Genomic DNA, 15706 nt, shown 5'->3' on the forward strand with positions numbered 1-15706 from the left:
CATATGTCTCATGTAACATAATTCTGGTTCAAAAGGCACTAGTAGAGTCATACGTCATTGGTCAATCCAATAAAATTAAGCATAATTAACCCTTAAAATCCATATTATATAGACTAGGCTAAAGAGCATCTCTTCAGGGATTGTGGCATTTGACTAAGATGAGCACTTCATTCCAGTTTATGGCATGCTAAGAGCCCATGCTAAGTAGGATTTGAAATACAAAAGCTTTGTTTATCCATTCTATTCCATTCTATTATGCTTACCATCTACAATGGCCAACTTTTGAAATAAAATCTAATTCCTGGGTAAGGCTGAGGAATGGAGTTCTGAGCCAGACCAGTATTGGAGCCAAAGCACGGAGTCTAGCCAGTCTAGAGGCAGAGCCCAGCTTTAAAAAAAATTGCTCCATGGGTGGAAACAAGCCATTTCTGCCAGAGGATTTTGGCCAAGGAATGGAGTCCATGCTAAAGCTGTTAATTCATTTAACTTGTATAGCAGAATCTGATTTTTTGGGGGGGAGGGGATCCTGTGTCCTTTTATCTCTGGAAACCCAGAATGTTGGTTTTTGTTTTCCCTGATCTATCAATGGACATTTATCCAGCTTCTTTTCTCCCTGAGCATCTGGGAAGGGAGTGGTAGAAGGTATGTGAAACACAAAAGCTTTGTATGTGTAGGGTTATGGTAGAGCATCTGCTTTGTACACAGACAGTCGCAGGTCAGTTCCTGGCATCTCCTGTTAAATGGATCAGCTAGTAGGTGATACAGTCCTGGAGCGGCAGCAATACTCACCTTGATAGACCAATAGTGTGAATCAGCGTAAGGCATCTTCTTGTGTATTCACGTTTTGTCTCAGGGCCAGATTACAGTAACTCTAATGAGCTGAACCTCTAAACCAGCTACTGTAGGGTAGTTTGTGGATCCTCCTAGATCATGAAAAGATTTTTAAAATATTTTATTTAATAGGACTTTTCTCTTTGTCACTTAGCTGATAGCTTCATTTTTGGAGCTCTTCCTAGTCCATGTTTGGTTTTGAGGACAGAACAAAACATAGTAACATGCCGGGGGAGGGGAGGAGCCCAGAATTACTCATTACTCAGAAGTAGTTCTTGAATAAGGTTTTCCAACCCCTGCTTTAAACACAAAGAAACACCAGCTATTAAGATTCAACAGTCCGTCCACTCCTTCTTATTGGTGTGCCCTTCTTTGGTTTGAGCTGGGTAATCTACGGGTCCAGAACCTAAACAGATTTGCAAGCATTTGTGCCTCAAACTGACACCATTCACTGAACACTGCTGAAATATAACAATTCACACATCTCCAGCATAACAATTAAATATTTCTTCCTGAGTCACACTGTATTTAGTTTGCTATGATTAATTAGGAAATAGATTTTGTTTCTTTTCTTCCCTTGATGATAAAAACTATCACTAGGTTGAACATCATTAACCAACTCCACAAATGTTTCATTATGCAAAGAACTTTTTAAAAAAGCATCTACCAGCTTCACAGGATATTTAGTTAAACTAATGATTTTTGGCTTAACAATTGCGTGCAGAATGGGGATGATGTAACAGTCCTTTTGCACAGCCAAACTTAATTAGCCCTTATGCCAACTATTGAAACATTTTCTTAAAAACAAGAAAGTCTGGATTCCTTTATTAGCAATTAATCTGTTTATGGTTTCAATATTCTATTCTGGTTTATGTGGCATTCCTGTGTCTTTGTGCTGACCTTGGGGACTGAAGAATGAGATCAACTTCACCATTGTGGAACCTAGGGGCAGCAGACTGTTTTATAGGATCAGAGGGGTGCATGTGTATGCAGGGTCCTATTGGGTTCTAGCTGACAGAAAGACTGCTCTGCAGCCCACTGTGATCATTTTGCTTGGAACTTTGCAAATGAATTTTCTCCCATCCATTCCAGCTTGGACTCTACATTAGCAGCAACAGGATCAGATGGTCCCAGGGTACTGGTTTTCTCAGTTGTGTGGGATACCTTTCAAATTGTGCAGTCTGAGGATGTGAACAGGATTCTTGGAAGTCTGAGACCCATCTAGGGTTGCCAGGTCCCTCTTCGCCACCGGCGGGAGATTTTTGGGGCAGAGCCTGAAAAGGGAGGGGTTTGGGGAGGGGAGGGACTTCAATGGCAAAGAGTTCAATTGCCAAAGTGGCCATTTTTCTCCAGGTGATCTGATCTCTATTGGCTGGAGATCAGTTGAATTAGCGGGAGATCTCCTGCTACTACCTGGCAGTTGGCAACCCTAGACCCATCACCTGCTTGTACAACCTTTGCCCCTCCTAACTTTATATCTGCTGTATGTGGGGGGGCGGGCTGGCAGACTGAGTCTGGGAGACAGTTAATGCCTCCCTGAGAGAGGAGGTGGTCACTTCTGCCTTGCAGTGGCCAGTGGTGCACCCACTCCTAAGAAACCTACTCTGGGCCCAGGAGAGTTGAATATCAATAATCCAGTCTCAAATGTTCCATATTCTCGAGCAAGATGATTGAACGAGTGATGGTTGGCTAAATACAGGGATAATACCTGATTGAAGCGGATATTGGATCCATGCCAGTGTGGTTTCAGGCCTGGTTATGGAACTGAAATGGCCTGACCGTGTTCATTCTCCTGGACCTTTCGATAATGGTACCAGTCATGGTATCCTTCTGGATCACTTGTGACTGGGTGGTAGTTTGTGGTGGTTCTGGTCCTACCTCAAGGGCAGGTTTCAGTGTGGTGGTGGGAGACTTGGGGTTCCCCAAGGTTCCACTTTGTCTCCCATGCTTTTCAATGTCTTTGTAAAGCCTCTAGATGAGGTCATCTGGAGATATGGGCTGAGTTGCCACCAATATGCAGATGACACAAAGCTCATCTTCCACTACAAGCAGATCTCAGGATGGCTGTGGAAACTGTGATCAGGTGCCTGGAGGCAGTTTTAGAATGGATGAGGGTTAACAAGCTGAAACTTAACCCCAACAAGGCAAAAGTGCTACTTGTGTGGGGAAGGAGTTATCCCCTGTTCTGGATGGGGTGGCATTCCTCCTATAGGAGCAGATACACAACTTGGGGGTGCTCCTGGACCCAAGCCTCCTGTTGGATAAACAGGTGGTGGCTGTGGCCCAGGGCTACCTTTTACTAGCTTTGGCTGGTGAGCCAGCAGCAGCCCTTTCTCGGCAGAGAAGATCTTGGTTGATACAGAATTCTGCAAACAGTGTTGAGTGGAGTTGGCCATATAGACCACATCCAGTCTTGGTTCATCTACACTGGCTTCCAGGCTCAATTCAAGCTGTTGGTATAGATGTTTAAAGCCCTGTATGGCCTGGGAGCAACATAGCTGAAGGACTGCCTTCTCCTATATGAACCTACCCATTCATGCAAGTTATCTTCAGAAGCCCTGCTTTAGTTGTTCCCACCATCTGCTGGACAGGTGGTGACCTGAGAATGGGCTTTCTTAGCACCAAAATTTTGGAACTCACTCTCCAAGGGGATCCGACTGTCAGTGTCTTCTGCCAGCGGATGAAGACTTTTTGGCTTCATTTGGCATACCCCCAATCATGGTTTTCGGCTAGTATAGACGGACATTCTTCTCCAGAGGCTCGTCAAGCTGTTTCATACAGATAACTTCTTCAGTTGATTTTTTGGTTTCTTGACTTGTAATTTCCAATTGCATGTATTTCTATGCTGTAATTCACATTGAACATTTAGCTATTATATAAGTAATTAAAACTTTATTATAATCATCTTTAAAAAATTATATGGAACTTACCCATACTTTACAAATGTAGTTTACTGCTTACACATCTTTATGTTCCCATGCTGGATACAATATAAAATACAATGCTCGTGCTACCAGTAATTGTATTTTATATTGTATCCAGCATGGGAACATAACAACTGAAGAAGTTATCTGTACAAAAAGGCTTGATGAGCCTCTGGAGGAGAATCTCCGTCTTGTTCTCTACATCATATGGACTTTCATCAATGGACTGACTTGTGCAAACCTTTGGGATTGCAACACAATTATATATAGGTGTTGCTAGCCATCAGTGCAATATATAGGCTTTTATAGCCATCAGTACTGTATATTTAACTAAAGAATAAGCTGTATGCTGTTAGAAATAGACTGTGTTTAATGTTTAAGTAATTATAGTTCATTGGTGAAGGGGAGACACTGGTGTTCATGTATTTGTGTATGTTTATGAGGGATACTCTGGTCTGACATTAGTGTGTGGGTTTGCATTATTATGATTTAATATGGAATCAACATTGCTTTAGAACTTATTTCATTACCCTCCCTATTCCTCTGGAGTTGTTAATAAATAAATCTTAATATTTGCATTTTAGTTGGTGAAGCCATAATATTGGTATTGTGAAAAGTAAAATCAAGCATCCTGGCAAACTGGAGAGTGTGAGATACTTAAGAGAGAAAGAGATGTGGGATCCAAGCAGCCCAAACCTACCTTTTCAAAAGAACAGTAAGGGCTCCAATTCCATAATTTCAGGTTCTATCAGTCCACATTTATAACTCCTGATATAGAGGAGGGATCATTTATCCTAGCAAAATATTCCAGAGATAAGCAGATAATTGGGTCAAGGCTCTAAAAAAACTATTTTGTAGCAAAAATCTTAATAGAATAAGTCCCTAATGAGAGCCTCACTAGAAACTTCTTGCACAGTTGACAGCAGCTTTACAAGCAGGATGTAACACTGCTATTTCTCAGCCAGCGGCTCACAGTGCAATCCTATGCAGTTACTTGAGTCTGAGCCTAATTGATTTTTGGAGCATGCAACCACCATTGTTAGAATGTCTGCACAAGGCTTGAGAATATTTGCATGCCTAAGTGTGTAGGGTGTATTACATCAGATTGCGCCTACTAGCTCCCTCTCCAAAGTGGGCCTAACCACTTCCTATACATGCACACCTCAATGCGTGCATTGGTTCTGTATGCATAATTAGCACCCACCATACTTCCAGAGTTTGAATTGCACATTCAGGATCTGTGTGTATAGTACCCTGTGTGGTTGGGCTTTGAACATGGGGTCAGGGCCAGGGGGTACAATCCAGATCCACAACAACCCTAAATAATAGCTTATACTTTTTAGAATAATGTTACAGAGCTTCACAAAGCTTAGGTGTTGGATAATAAAGGAATGACACCAGAGCTATTTTGTAATCACAAAAGCTCTGCTTTGGAAATTTTATAAAGAACCAGCCAGACAAGAGGAATTAAATAAATAAGATGCATTATTTGTACAAAAAATTATATAAACATGTTTTTTTAGGGGGAGGAAAGCCGCCTCCTGTAATATTTGTCAACCCTAATAAACTTACAATGATGCGATCAACTCACAATTAATCCAACAAACATTTGAAATTACATTCATAGGCTGCAAGCCTTTGCACAGTTACAAATATATAAGTCTCAATGGGACTTACTGCAGGTGCCCTGTGCATGGTCATAGTTTTGGTGTGCAAAGGGGGCAATGTGGCCAAGTACCCTTGGGTGCAACCCAGCACCATAAAAAACAATGACAATGTTACTTATTTCGATAGGAAGTGGACTGCGCTGTTTTGCTCTAATCCTTATGTTCCTTGTGGGAGTGGGAACTCTGATGTCTCCATGGAGCTTCTCTGAAGCTCCTCTGCTTGCAACTGCTTCCCATTCACTTTAACAGAGATGAACAAAAAATGGATGTGTGTGTGGAGCTTCCCTGAACAGGTAAGTCTGTTTGTACAACAGCCCCATGCACGCATGCATCTGAACACAGAGAGAATACAGGATCAGGGCCGTCGTCTCTGAAATTACACAGCTGTTTTGTAACAATTATCAAAGAGGTGACCATCTAAATGAGTTGAGCTATTAAAAAGCTAATACTTTCCTGAACATCTCATTCATTATTCTTCTAGAGACAGCAACCTTATTATTATTATTAAGAAATCCATCATTTGTTCCATTTGTAACTATACGTTTAAGACCTCCCCTCCAAAATACTGCAATTTACTCTGTATTCACTGAAATGTACTTAAGATTAAACACAAGTTCTATTAAAAATAAGGGGTGGGATGGATACATTATCACTGATATAACAAAAACACTCTAGGGAAAACACATAATAGCTCCCCCCAAAATAGTTTCATCTGAACAAACATAATGTACAATTATTCATATTGCACTTTTTATACAAGAAATTCTAATAAATATACACATAAAGGTACATTTACATACATTGAAAGACATTCTTTTTTAAAAATAAAAATAAACGTTGCATTGATTCCTAGCAATGCAATAGCTAGAGACCCAACTGAAGAGAGAGCTTATTCCCTGCCAGACACTCAAAACTGGAGGCAGTTTAATCTGATGCACCTGATGGTGACCTTATACCAGGTGTGCTTAAAAATACACAGGTAATAATAAAATCTGCAATTTGTCAGTTTCAAGACTTGAAACACATTGTATGGCTTTAGCACCAGCTAGGAACCCCACTGTAGGAAACACTCGAGACAGAACCAAGCCCTCTTACACAATTGCTGGTGAACTAAAGTCTGAGAACCTACAAGCATTATGAGATCTTTAGATCCATTCTTTATAGTTTAGATGTTATCTTCATTGTATGTCAGCTTGTAGGAGCTTAGAGCAGATGGGTCAAGGCCACAAGAACCATCTCAGGAAATAAATCCATTTTGTCTCAGGCCAGAACAGATTTCTAGGTGTTGCAACTATCTGACTGAAACAATGGTATCTGGTATAGCAACCTGGTTTCAATTAACTGATAAAGGCTCAGCCCATGATGACAAAGGGGTTAGTTTCAGCCCATTTTCACATGTCCTGTTTGGGGTATCCTCACTGTTCTGATACGTATGGCTGCCACTGTGTCTGAACCAGGCACCAAATGCATTTACCGCTCCAGTATGCGCTGTATGTTGTCCGCTTCAATACATGCGGATGCCTATTTCAGAAGAAATGGTGACAGTATCAGGAGGATGGTGGGTTACATGCTGTCTTGATACATGTGATTGGTGGGTTCCTAGTATGTGTGATTATAACATCTGAAAAGGCCCCTAGAAATGTCCCATTTGCCAAAAGGATAATGTGGATGAACCCTTTCTTCCATAGAGTAGTGACCCTACTCACCTGAAGTATAAAGGTAGGGATTTGGGAATTTAGTGTTTATTCACCATCTTTAAAGACACTATGGGAATCATGAGCACTTCCACGTCTTCAAAATGGGAGCTTTCTGGAAGACTCACTTAAGCTTGAATCATTGTAAACTATTTTGATACTGTAAATACTCTTCATTAGTGTAATGGTAAATATTTGTGTTCATGTGGGTTAATTTTCCACTCTCCTCCATCTCTCCTTATCAATAACATATCTGATGGCTAGTTTAGTGCATTATGTCATAAGGACCAAATGTTTTAGGTGTCCACTAGACACCTAAAATCACACTGGGACAAGGCCATGCAGCAAAGTCCTGTGCTGCAACCCAACTCTGCAGGCTACTAAAGGCCACTGTACAGGCACACCATTGGCATCAAGCACACTGTGCTTCCCCTCCCACATCTACAGCAACCTGGAAGAGCAGTCTGCAGTCAACATGAGCTGCATTGGGAGTCAACCCATGTCTAGAAGACTTATTGACTCATTTATAATGTGCCAGGACAGTTACCATGAGGTGGCTGTAACAGCCAGCTGAATCCAAATGGAAGTGTTTAACATCAGGCATGCATCATCGTTGATCCAAGCCTTACAATTTAGCTGGCTTGCTCAATACTCATTATATGGAAGTAAGTTTGACTGAAACTGGTTTGACTTTTTTTTGAGCAATCTGCTTCATGTGAAGAGGCCGTTCAGATCATATCACCTAACTTCAAGGATCCACCTGGCCAACGTTACATTTAAACTGGGTCATTGCTATCTATGCCTACAGTATTAGCATGCTGTAGTCTGGAAGTAAATAATAAAGCATACATAAGCACCACCATCAACCCATTTTAAAAGTGATGCCAGATTTTTGGCACCTAAGATGGTTTTGTTCCATTCAGGGGTCTGTACGTGTGAAAGCTAGTACCCCATTAAAGAGTTACAAGCTTTTGCGTAATCAATCTGTATAGACGTTTCACCCTGTTGCTCTGTCTGGACTTTGGCTGCTTTCTCACATGTTGGATAATGCACTTCTGATGCACTTTAGCAATGGTTTACAACTGCATTTCCCCATGTGGAACAAGAAAATCCAGTTGCAACCAATTGCTAAAGCACATTGAAAGTGCATTATCCAATGTATGTGAAAGCAGCTGGGCAGCCCAATCCTAACAGAGGGGAGGGGATAGGAGCCAGCCTGACCCCAGCACCAGCGTTAGTGCCACTTATGCTGGCTAACCTAACTAATGCTGGTGCTGGGCCACATATGCTGGCTATGGGGAGCCATGTGGTAGTATGAGCTGTGGGTGCCGGCAAAGTCTGGCACAAGGGCTCGCGCTAGCATAAAAAGTGGCATTCCTGAGGGCGGAGCTGACTAAGGTCAGCCTGGGAACACTCATTTTTGCAGGGGCCAAGTTACCCCTGCAAAAAGGCAGGCGTAGCCCCTTGGAACTCAATGAAGAGTTTCACATGGTTTTCTTGAGAAAGGCATTTTTGGCTTGCTGAACGTGGCAGCAAGCCGCTCAGAAGGCGGTGCAGCTGTGCCATCCCCGGGTGCTTCTCAACTACCCCCCCTTAGGACTGCACAGTTAGTCTCATTCTTGTTCATTCATTATTACAAAGTATGTTTTCAGTATTGTTTATACCAATTGGCTAAGTCCAAACATTGCACAAAAACATTTTTTAATTAAAGTAACTATGGTTAGTGGGATCATCTAGACATAGGTAAGAGTATATTAAACCAGAATCTGAAACTATGGTCTGAAGTTGGTTTAACACAGTTCTTATTTATGGTTTCAAGTGCTTTCTGAATGCAGATATCCTGGCTTAATCCTGGTTTGTTCTCTGACACTATTGTCCCCAGCTGCAGAGCGGCGGTAATGAAACACAGCATTTGTCGAGGTAAACCAGGATTTAAGTTATCAACTGTGAACTGAATCCTGGTCTCACAACTAACACACAGTTAAAACAAACCATGGTCTTGCATTATGCCTGAACCAAGCCAATATGTTCTATTTAACGTACGCACTCTTTCATCCTAGTTACCATTTTTGTTTTAAAATCATTAGCTGTTTAATCATTTGCCAACTGAATTTCCATTACAAGCTGGCTATGTCATGATTTGGAAGTGGGCTATTTCATGGTGGGCTATTTCAGCTCTTCTGCCTGTTTCATCAATTGCATACATTCTGTGTTCATTAAGATATATATATATATATATTTCAAAATTCAGTCTTCAACTGTGGGAGATGAAAATGAGAACAGGACATAAATATTAGTATAGGGAGAGCAAGGAACATTTTTTGTGACACTTGTGCTGGTCTAGGTGTGCCCTACGCTTTATGCTCTTCAGATTGTTCCAGAGGTGTACTTGGTAAACTTTCATTTTGCTGCTCATAGTACTACTAATTCACTTTTAAATAAATTTGCTTGCTGTCCAAATAAGTTGCTCCTGAGAACAAGAAGTGGCAGGTTGTAATATACACCTAAAACCCATTGTGGACCAAGTTTACCAAGCAGCAATTTACCACTGTATGCTCATAATTGCTTCATCTGTAGAATCCTGTCAGACAGTGAGGAGAATTTTACCAGTCCTCTCCCTCCCCCATGTCTGGTGATTTCTGATTGCATGGGGTTATGTGGTAAAATTCTCTTCACCTTGCGGGTAACTTGAGTGTTGGCAAGCATGTTATGGCAAGTTACCACTTGGTAAATTGTTGTTTTCATGAATATTGTGTTAAAATGCATGCCAGAGTCAAATGTAAGACTAATCCATGGTTCAGTTTCGTAATTTTCTTTTTGTCTTAATTCCCCGCCCCCCTTGCGTGTACATATCTATGAACTCTCACTCTGATTCACAAATTGGCAATCTTAGCCTGGTGTTCAGAAGGACCATTAGCTCAGCACATTCTGCATGTCCATTGAGGCCATCCTGATGTCTTCTAGGGAGTGCTAGTCTCTTTGTCTCTCTCTGTCTCAGTCTCCGCCCTCACAATGAACTGCAACTTGCTGTGTTTCAGTTTCCCAACCTCGGTCAAAGGGAAACTGTGTCAAGTTCTTTACAAATCAACGAAAAGGTTGGTTTAAAAAAAGAGCGGGGAGGAAGGAGAGGAAAAATAAATAAATAAAAATGGAAGATGAGGCAATTCTATTCCAATTTTTCATTTTCTCCAGGAGCCCTTCTCATAACAAGTCAGAGCAAGGCTGGTGGGTGCCAAATTCATCCTAGTGTCCGCTGCCCTTCTTCATGCTTTTCCACACGTCCCACAGCAGCGTGATTTGAACTGCGTGAGCTGGCAGAGCTTCAGCTGTTTCACCTTCTCACAGTACCTGGTGGTGTCTCTGCACTCGACTAGGAAAAGGGGGAAGAGAATAATTGATTTTTTTAATGGAAAGTTGAACTTCTTTAGTTTTGGATCTTATTTTCTGGCTAGTTTTAGAGCTGGCACGTTTCTTGGCTTTCTTCCTCTCCCATCAGTCTCATTTTATTGCAGTTCTATTATTCTGGGTCAGCTTGTCACAGGCCTACCTATGAATGATCGTGGAGAGGATGGAATGTTGGATCATGTATCAGGCTGGGTTTCCCTTACTACCACTTGGACCATAGCATTATGGTCTCTTTTTGATGGCTTAAAAAAGGATGATGAACCAGGAGATCATGTGCTGGATAGATTTGGAAAGAGAAATTGGTGGTTGTTCTGCTGAACTCTGTTCTCACCATCAGATGTTGGAGCCAACAGTCATTTGTAGGTACAACAGTCACTTGCAGGAGCTATAAGTTCTCTGTGTGGGGGCAGGCAAGAAAGCTTTTTCTACAGTTACAGCTATGGAAATAGGAGAAACACAAGCCCCAAAGAACAAGAAATCTACCAGATTGTCTGAATCTTCAGTATCTCAAAACCTTCTTTAGAAAAATCCAAGCTTCTCAACATATTTCAAGTCACAAATAATTAGGGTTAGCCTATTGCAACAATATTTTCTAATTACTATCCCATAAAGGATGAGTACAGAACTTCATTTACCATGACAATCTACTTGTGGTTTGTATGAAACAGATAACGTCTTTGTAATGTCTTGCCAACAAGTAAGAGAATTTTACTGAGCATAACCTGATCAGAAAACTAGGGAAGCAGTGGAATGGTAAAATTAGAAGTGTATCAAATATACTACCTGTACAGGCCCACCGCTAAAGGGTGAACTAGCTTAAAGTATTTGTGTATTCAGAGAACAGCTTTCCCCAGTGATTACAGTGTTAAAATGGAAGCCAGGTGTGCACATATGTGAAGATATTTCTGCTATAATACACAAATGGGAGGCTTGGCTCTACTGCAGTACCCACAGTTTTTTTGGCGGGGGAGGGGACTAGCAGCAATCAGCCTTTGGATTGGAAATGCTGTATACCTTGCAGCTGTCAGGCTCACTGTTCAGTGTACGTAACTCTGGGTATGAATGTACCCTTATTTACTCTTCTGACAGCACTGCATGTCCAGTAGCCTGTTACCTTACAACTGCGTCCACTTCTACAGCTCAGGTTCTTGAAGGACTTTGCTCACTGTTAATTCCAATTGATATTTGCTCTGAGTGTAGCAATCGCGTTCCTTTGTTTCCATCCCAGTCATGGAATGTATCATTTCTAAACTTAGGGTGCTTCTAGAGGGCAGTTCTTCCTGCAAGAAGTATGGCTGGGATGTACATCAAAGACAAAGTAATTCCCAGCAGAGGGACCTGAAGCAACAGTGACTCATTAAGTGCTACCTTTGCTGTGCAATGTTTGCTCATCCTGCTGGCTTGTTGCAACAAGAAGCAAACAAAATACAAAAAGCGTTAAGAACTGCCTTGCTGGATCAGACCAAACACTATGTCTAACAATGGCCAAGGTGGATCAGAATGGCCAGCAACAGTGTTCCCCTCTTGTTTACCCTTTCCTCTGGCAATGAGAAATACACTGCTTCGAATCTTGGCACCTCTATTTGACCTGTGTTGGCTCCTGTTTGTTAACAGATTCATAAATTTGGTTAAACCATCTAAGTTACCAGCCACCACCCCATGGTTTTGATAATTCATTCCCTATAAGAATTTGAGATCAGCACAGTCACTATCTGGTTTGTTGGTGTCAGCTGTACTGATTCAGCATGCTTTTTAATTGCTACCATTACTCAGGGAAGCAGCTGTCTCAAAAATGCACTGTTGGCAGGGAGCTGAAAGCTCAGTGCTTGGGGAATCTGGTGACAAACACTGAGTTTCTCCAGAAAGAATAAGAGGCTTTCATTTCTGAACTTGTATGCAATGCATGGGATCAGCGGATCTGAGAACTATCGCTCCATCGACAACGGATGGCGCTCCCCATCCCGTTTCCCTTAGAAGACGTACTGTTTTCGCATGGGGTGATGTTGCAGCGCTGCCAGTTAGCAGGTCTTGGTCTCCAGGAACATAAGTGCTCTTGCACAGGTTTGTTGGTGTGAACACGCACACACTCTACTCGTCTTGATTGGAAGCCATAGTTCCCACAGGTAGCTGTACACAGAGTCCACAAACTGACCCTCCAGTGTACACCGCAAGCATCTGTCCAGCAGTTCTGTGTGCTTAATGGCCTTTTGGTAAAAGGAAAAGATACAGCTTTAAGTAACAAATGCAGAATTATTTTTTTTTAAAAGCACATTTTAATGAGAAATGGCAAGGAGTTATGGAGGGCATTGAAACGCCAGGCCTGAACACTGAGAAGTTTGTGCAGAAAATCCTCTGGCTTCTGAGATTTTAGCGGGATTTGCCCCTACACATTTTCATTCGTATCTTTGTTATCCTAAGAGCTAGTAACTTGTTCGTTAAAAAAAAAAAGCAGAGCTTCTCAGGAAGCTGACCTGTTTTCACACACCTTTAGACAATGCACTCCTAGTCCACTACAGCACTCATTTGCAACTGGACTGTTCCATGTGAAACAGGTTACAGGAAGGATAGCTAGTGTTTCCGTTTTTCTCTTAGTGTACCTAGCCATCCACTTGTAAACTACTTTGACCCATATTTATTTAATTTACAAACCATAAAAGAATCCTCTTATATCAGCTAAGTTGATAAATGCAGAGGGGGCCCAAGGAAACAGATCCAAGCCAACCAGGCACACATTAGGTCAATGTCAGACATACCCGTTTTGCCTTCCTCTTGAACCGGCTTTTTGTTTGACTCACATTTCCATGGAAATATGAAGTCTACTGACTGGATTAGTACTCCTGAGAAGTTATAGGAGAGTCAGAATCATAAATGAAATCCAGCATGCTGTGACTTTTCCCCAGCTGCAGCTGACAACCTGCTGGGAAAGACTGGGGGGGAGGGGCAGGAGCAGTTGCACCTGGCACCTGCGTCAATGCATGATGTCACTTTTGGTGCAAAACTGGCAGTGGCATCATCACATCATGATGACATCATAGGATTGCCCTGACATGATGACATTACTTCTGGCTTGGCACCAAAAGTGACAGTGTACATTGGCATGATACGGGCAATCCCCCCAATTCCCCCCCTCCCCAGCTTGTGAAATAGCAACAGGGAACAGAGGCTGATGTAGGGATCTCCTGCTATATCGGCCTCCCTACTTTTCCCTCACCAGCACTTGCATTGTTTTGTGGACGAATGTTTCAGGAAAGGGAGGACAGCTGACCTCTCATTCTGCTACAGCTTTGACAGATAGTGGATTTCCATCTTTTTGTGTAAGATGAGGTTCTTGTTTTCTGGCTTGCCTGCATCAACCTATAAAACTACATTCAATAAACCCTTTCTACCATTGCAGGACTAGTTCCAATGTAATGATTTTCAAAGTTGAGTATCGGTTCTGAACGTTGTGGTTGATGCCAGGGACCCCAGCTCATCGGTTCTTGGTGGGGAGGAGGCTATATACATTTAAAGTATACATTCCCATCTGAAGACATTAAGTAAACATTCTAAAATTACCTAAGTGTAGCACTGGGTTTTCCTCTTTGGATACTGATTCCTACTTGTTCCTACTCACAGGCCTTTTCTTGCTAGATCAGTTTTGTCTACTATAACATGTATACAAGTGGGGGCCCACAAGACTCATGGGGAGAATCCATCCCCATCCCCTCCTTACCCACTAAGCCCCAGCACAGCTCCCTTCCAATTCCCCACCCACCCCTGAGGCTGCCACAGATCCAGGCCTCCGCAGCTGCTTTGAGGCCCGGCTGTGGTGTTCCTGGTGTCTGGGAGCTAGACTGGGACTAGAGTGGCTCCTGGATGCCAACACCACCATGGCCAGGCCTGGAGTGGTTTCTGGACAATGACGTTGCGGCCATACGCAGAGTGGCTCCTGGATGTTGATGCTACTGCAGCCAATCAGGGTTAGAACAGCTCTTGAAATCCACGGTGGCTGGGCCCAGAGCAACTCCTGGATGCTGCAGCTGTGGCTGGGCCTGGAGAGGAGGTAAGTCCATTGTCTTTCTGTGTGCAGACAATGCTATTGTTTTGGGGAAATTAACCCCCCCAATGACTTTTGTTTAGTTTCAGAATTTTCTGCAAACATGGGGGGATCCCCAAGTTTGCAGAAGTACCGTATTTTTCACTCCATAGGACGCACCGCTCCATAAGACGCACCTAGTTTTTAGAGGAAAACAAGAAAAAATCTTGTTTTCCTCCTCTAAAAACTTGTCTTATGGAGCGAATGCCAGCTGGGCACGTGAGCGTGCCCCCCAGCTGGCCGCTGGGGCGGGGAAAGCCGGCTCGCGCTGGAACGAAGTGAGCTGGGTCTGTGCGCCCCACCCGCCTCCCAGCTGCCTCCCAGGCGGGCGGGGCGCAGAGCCGGCTGGGTGCGCTGGAACGGGGCGCACAGAGCCGGCTCGCGTCGTTCCAGCATGCCCACCCGGCTCTGTGCGCACATTCGCTCCATAAGACGCACAGACATTTCCCCTCACTTTTTAGGAGGAAAAAAGTGTGTCTTATGGAGTGAAAAATACGGTATATGTTTTCTTTCTGTGTGGCCCTGATCTGCAGATTTAGATATCTGCAGATGGGGCCACGCTTCACTATCACAATATATGATGTACTCCTGTGTGGCAGGAAAAGATGCTGCTCCTTTTTTGTGGATAAAGTCGCATCTTATCTTTGCAGGGAACTGTTCATGGTAATTAACAATTAAGATTGATAAAGAAAACATAGATAGTATCCAAATTCAAAATTCAAATGCCATTAGGTTAGAACTGAGTCACACAGGGTCAGTTGATGAAGGTATCATTGGGCTTTACCTTGGCAGGGAGCCGCACTGGTCTGCAGATACAGATATTCCATCCCTGGTCTGGCAGAAAACCTGTCTGTGCTGTACTGCCAGTCTTGATCCAACACATGGGCCATTACACTGTTAATGAAGAAAACCAGACATTTAGTAGAACAAATCTACTTTGTTTGTGACCCACCACCACGCCAAATGCTACCCATATGCCATGCATGGAAAACACTTCATGTGCTTGATAAACCTGTATTTATCATCTGCCCAGGACTGAAAGTACCTGGTCAGCAAAAATACTTGGCTGGAACATGCATTTATTTCAATAAATAATATAGTGCATTAATT

At 42.7% G+C, this 15706-nt stretch overlaps 1 protein-coding gene across 1 annotated transcript in view; it reads right to left on the reverse strand.

Moving 5' to 3' along the window:
• Positions 1-10304: 10304 nt before the first annotated feature.
• ADAMTSL1 (ADAMTS like 1) overlaps positions 10305-15706 on the reverse strand; it is a 553327-nt gene continuing 547925 nt past the window's right edge. The window contains exons 28-30 of the mRNA XM_056848970.1: positions 15381-15490; positions 12505-12725; positions 10305-10486 (exon numbers count right to left, since the gene is read on the reverse strand). Coding sequence (XP_056704948.1) covers positions 10380-10486; positions 12505-12725; positions 15381-15490 — 438 coding nt within the window. The 3' untranslated portion in view covers positions 10305-10379. The remainder of the gene's footprint in view (positions 10487-12504; positions 12726-15380; positions 15491-15706) is intronic.

The sequence above is a fragment of the Euleptes europaea genome, chromosome 4 (genome assembly GCF_029931775.1).
Source record: "Euleptes europaea isolate rEulEur1 chromosome 4, rEulEur1.hap1, whole genome shotgun sequence".
Taxonomy (NCBI): Eukaryota; Metazoa; Chordata; class Lepidosauria; order Squamata; family Sphaerodactylidae; genus Euleptes; species Euleptes europaea.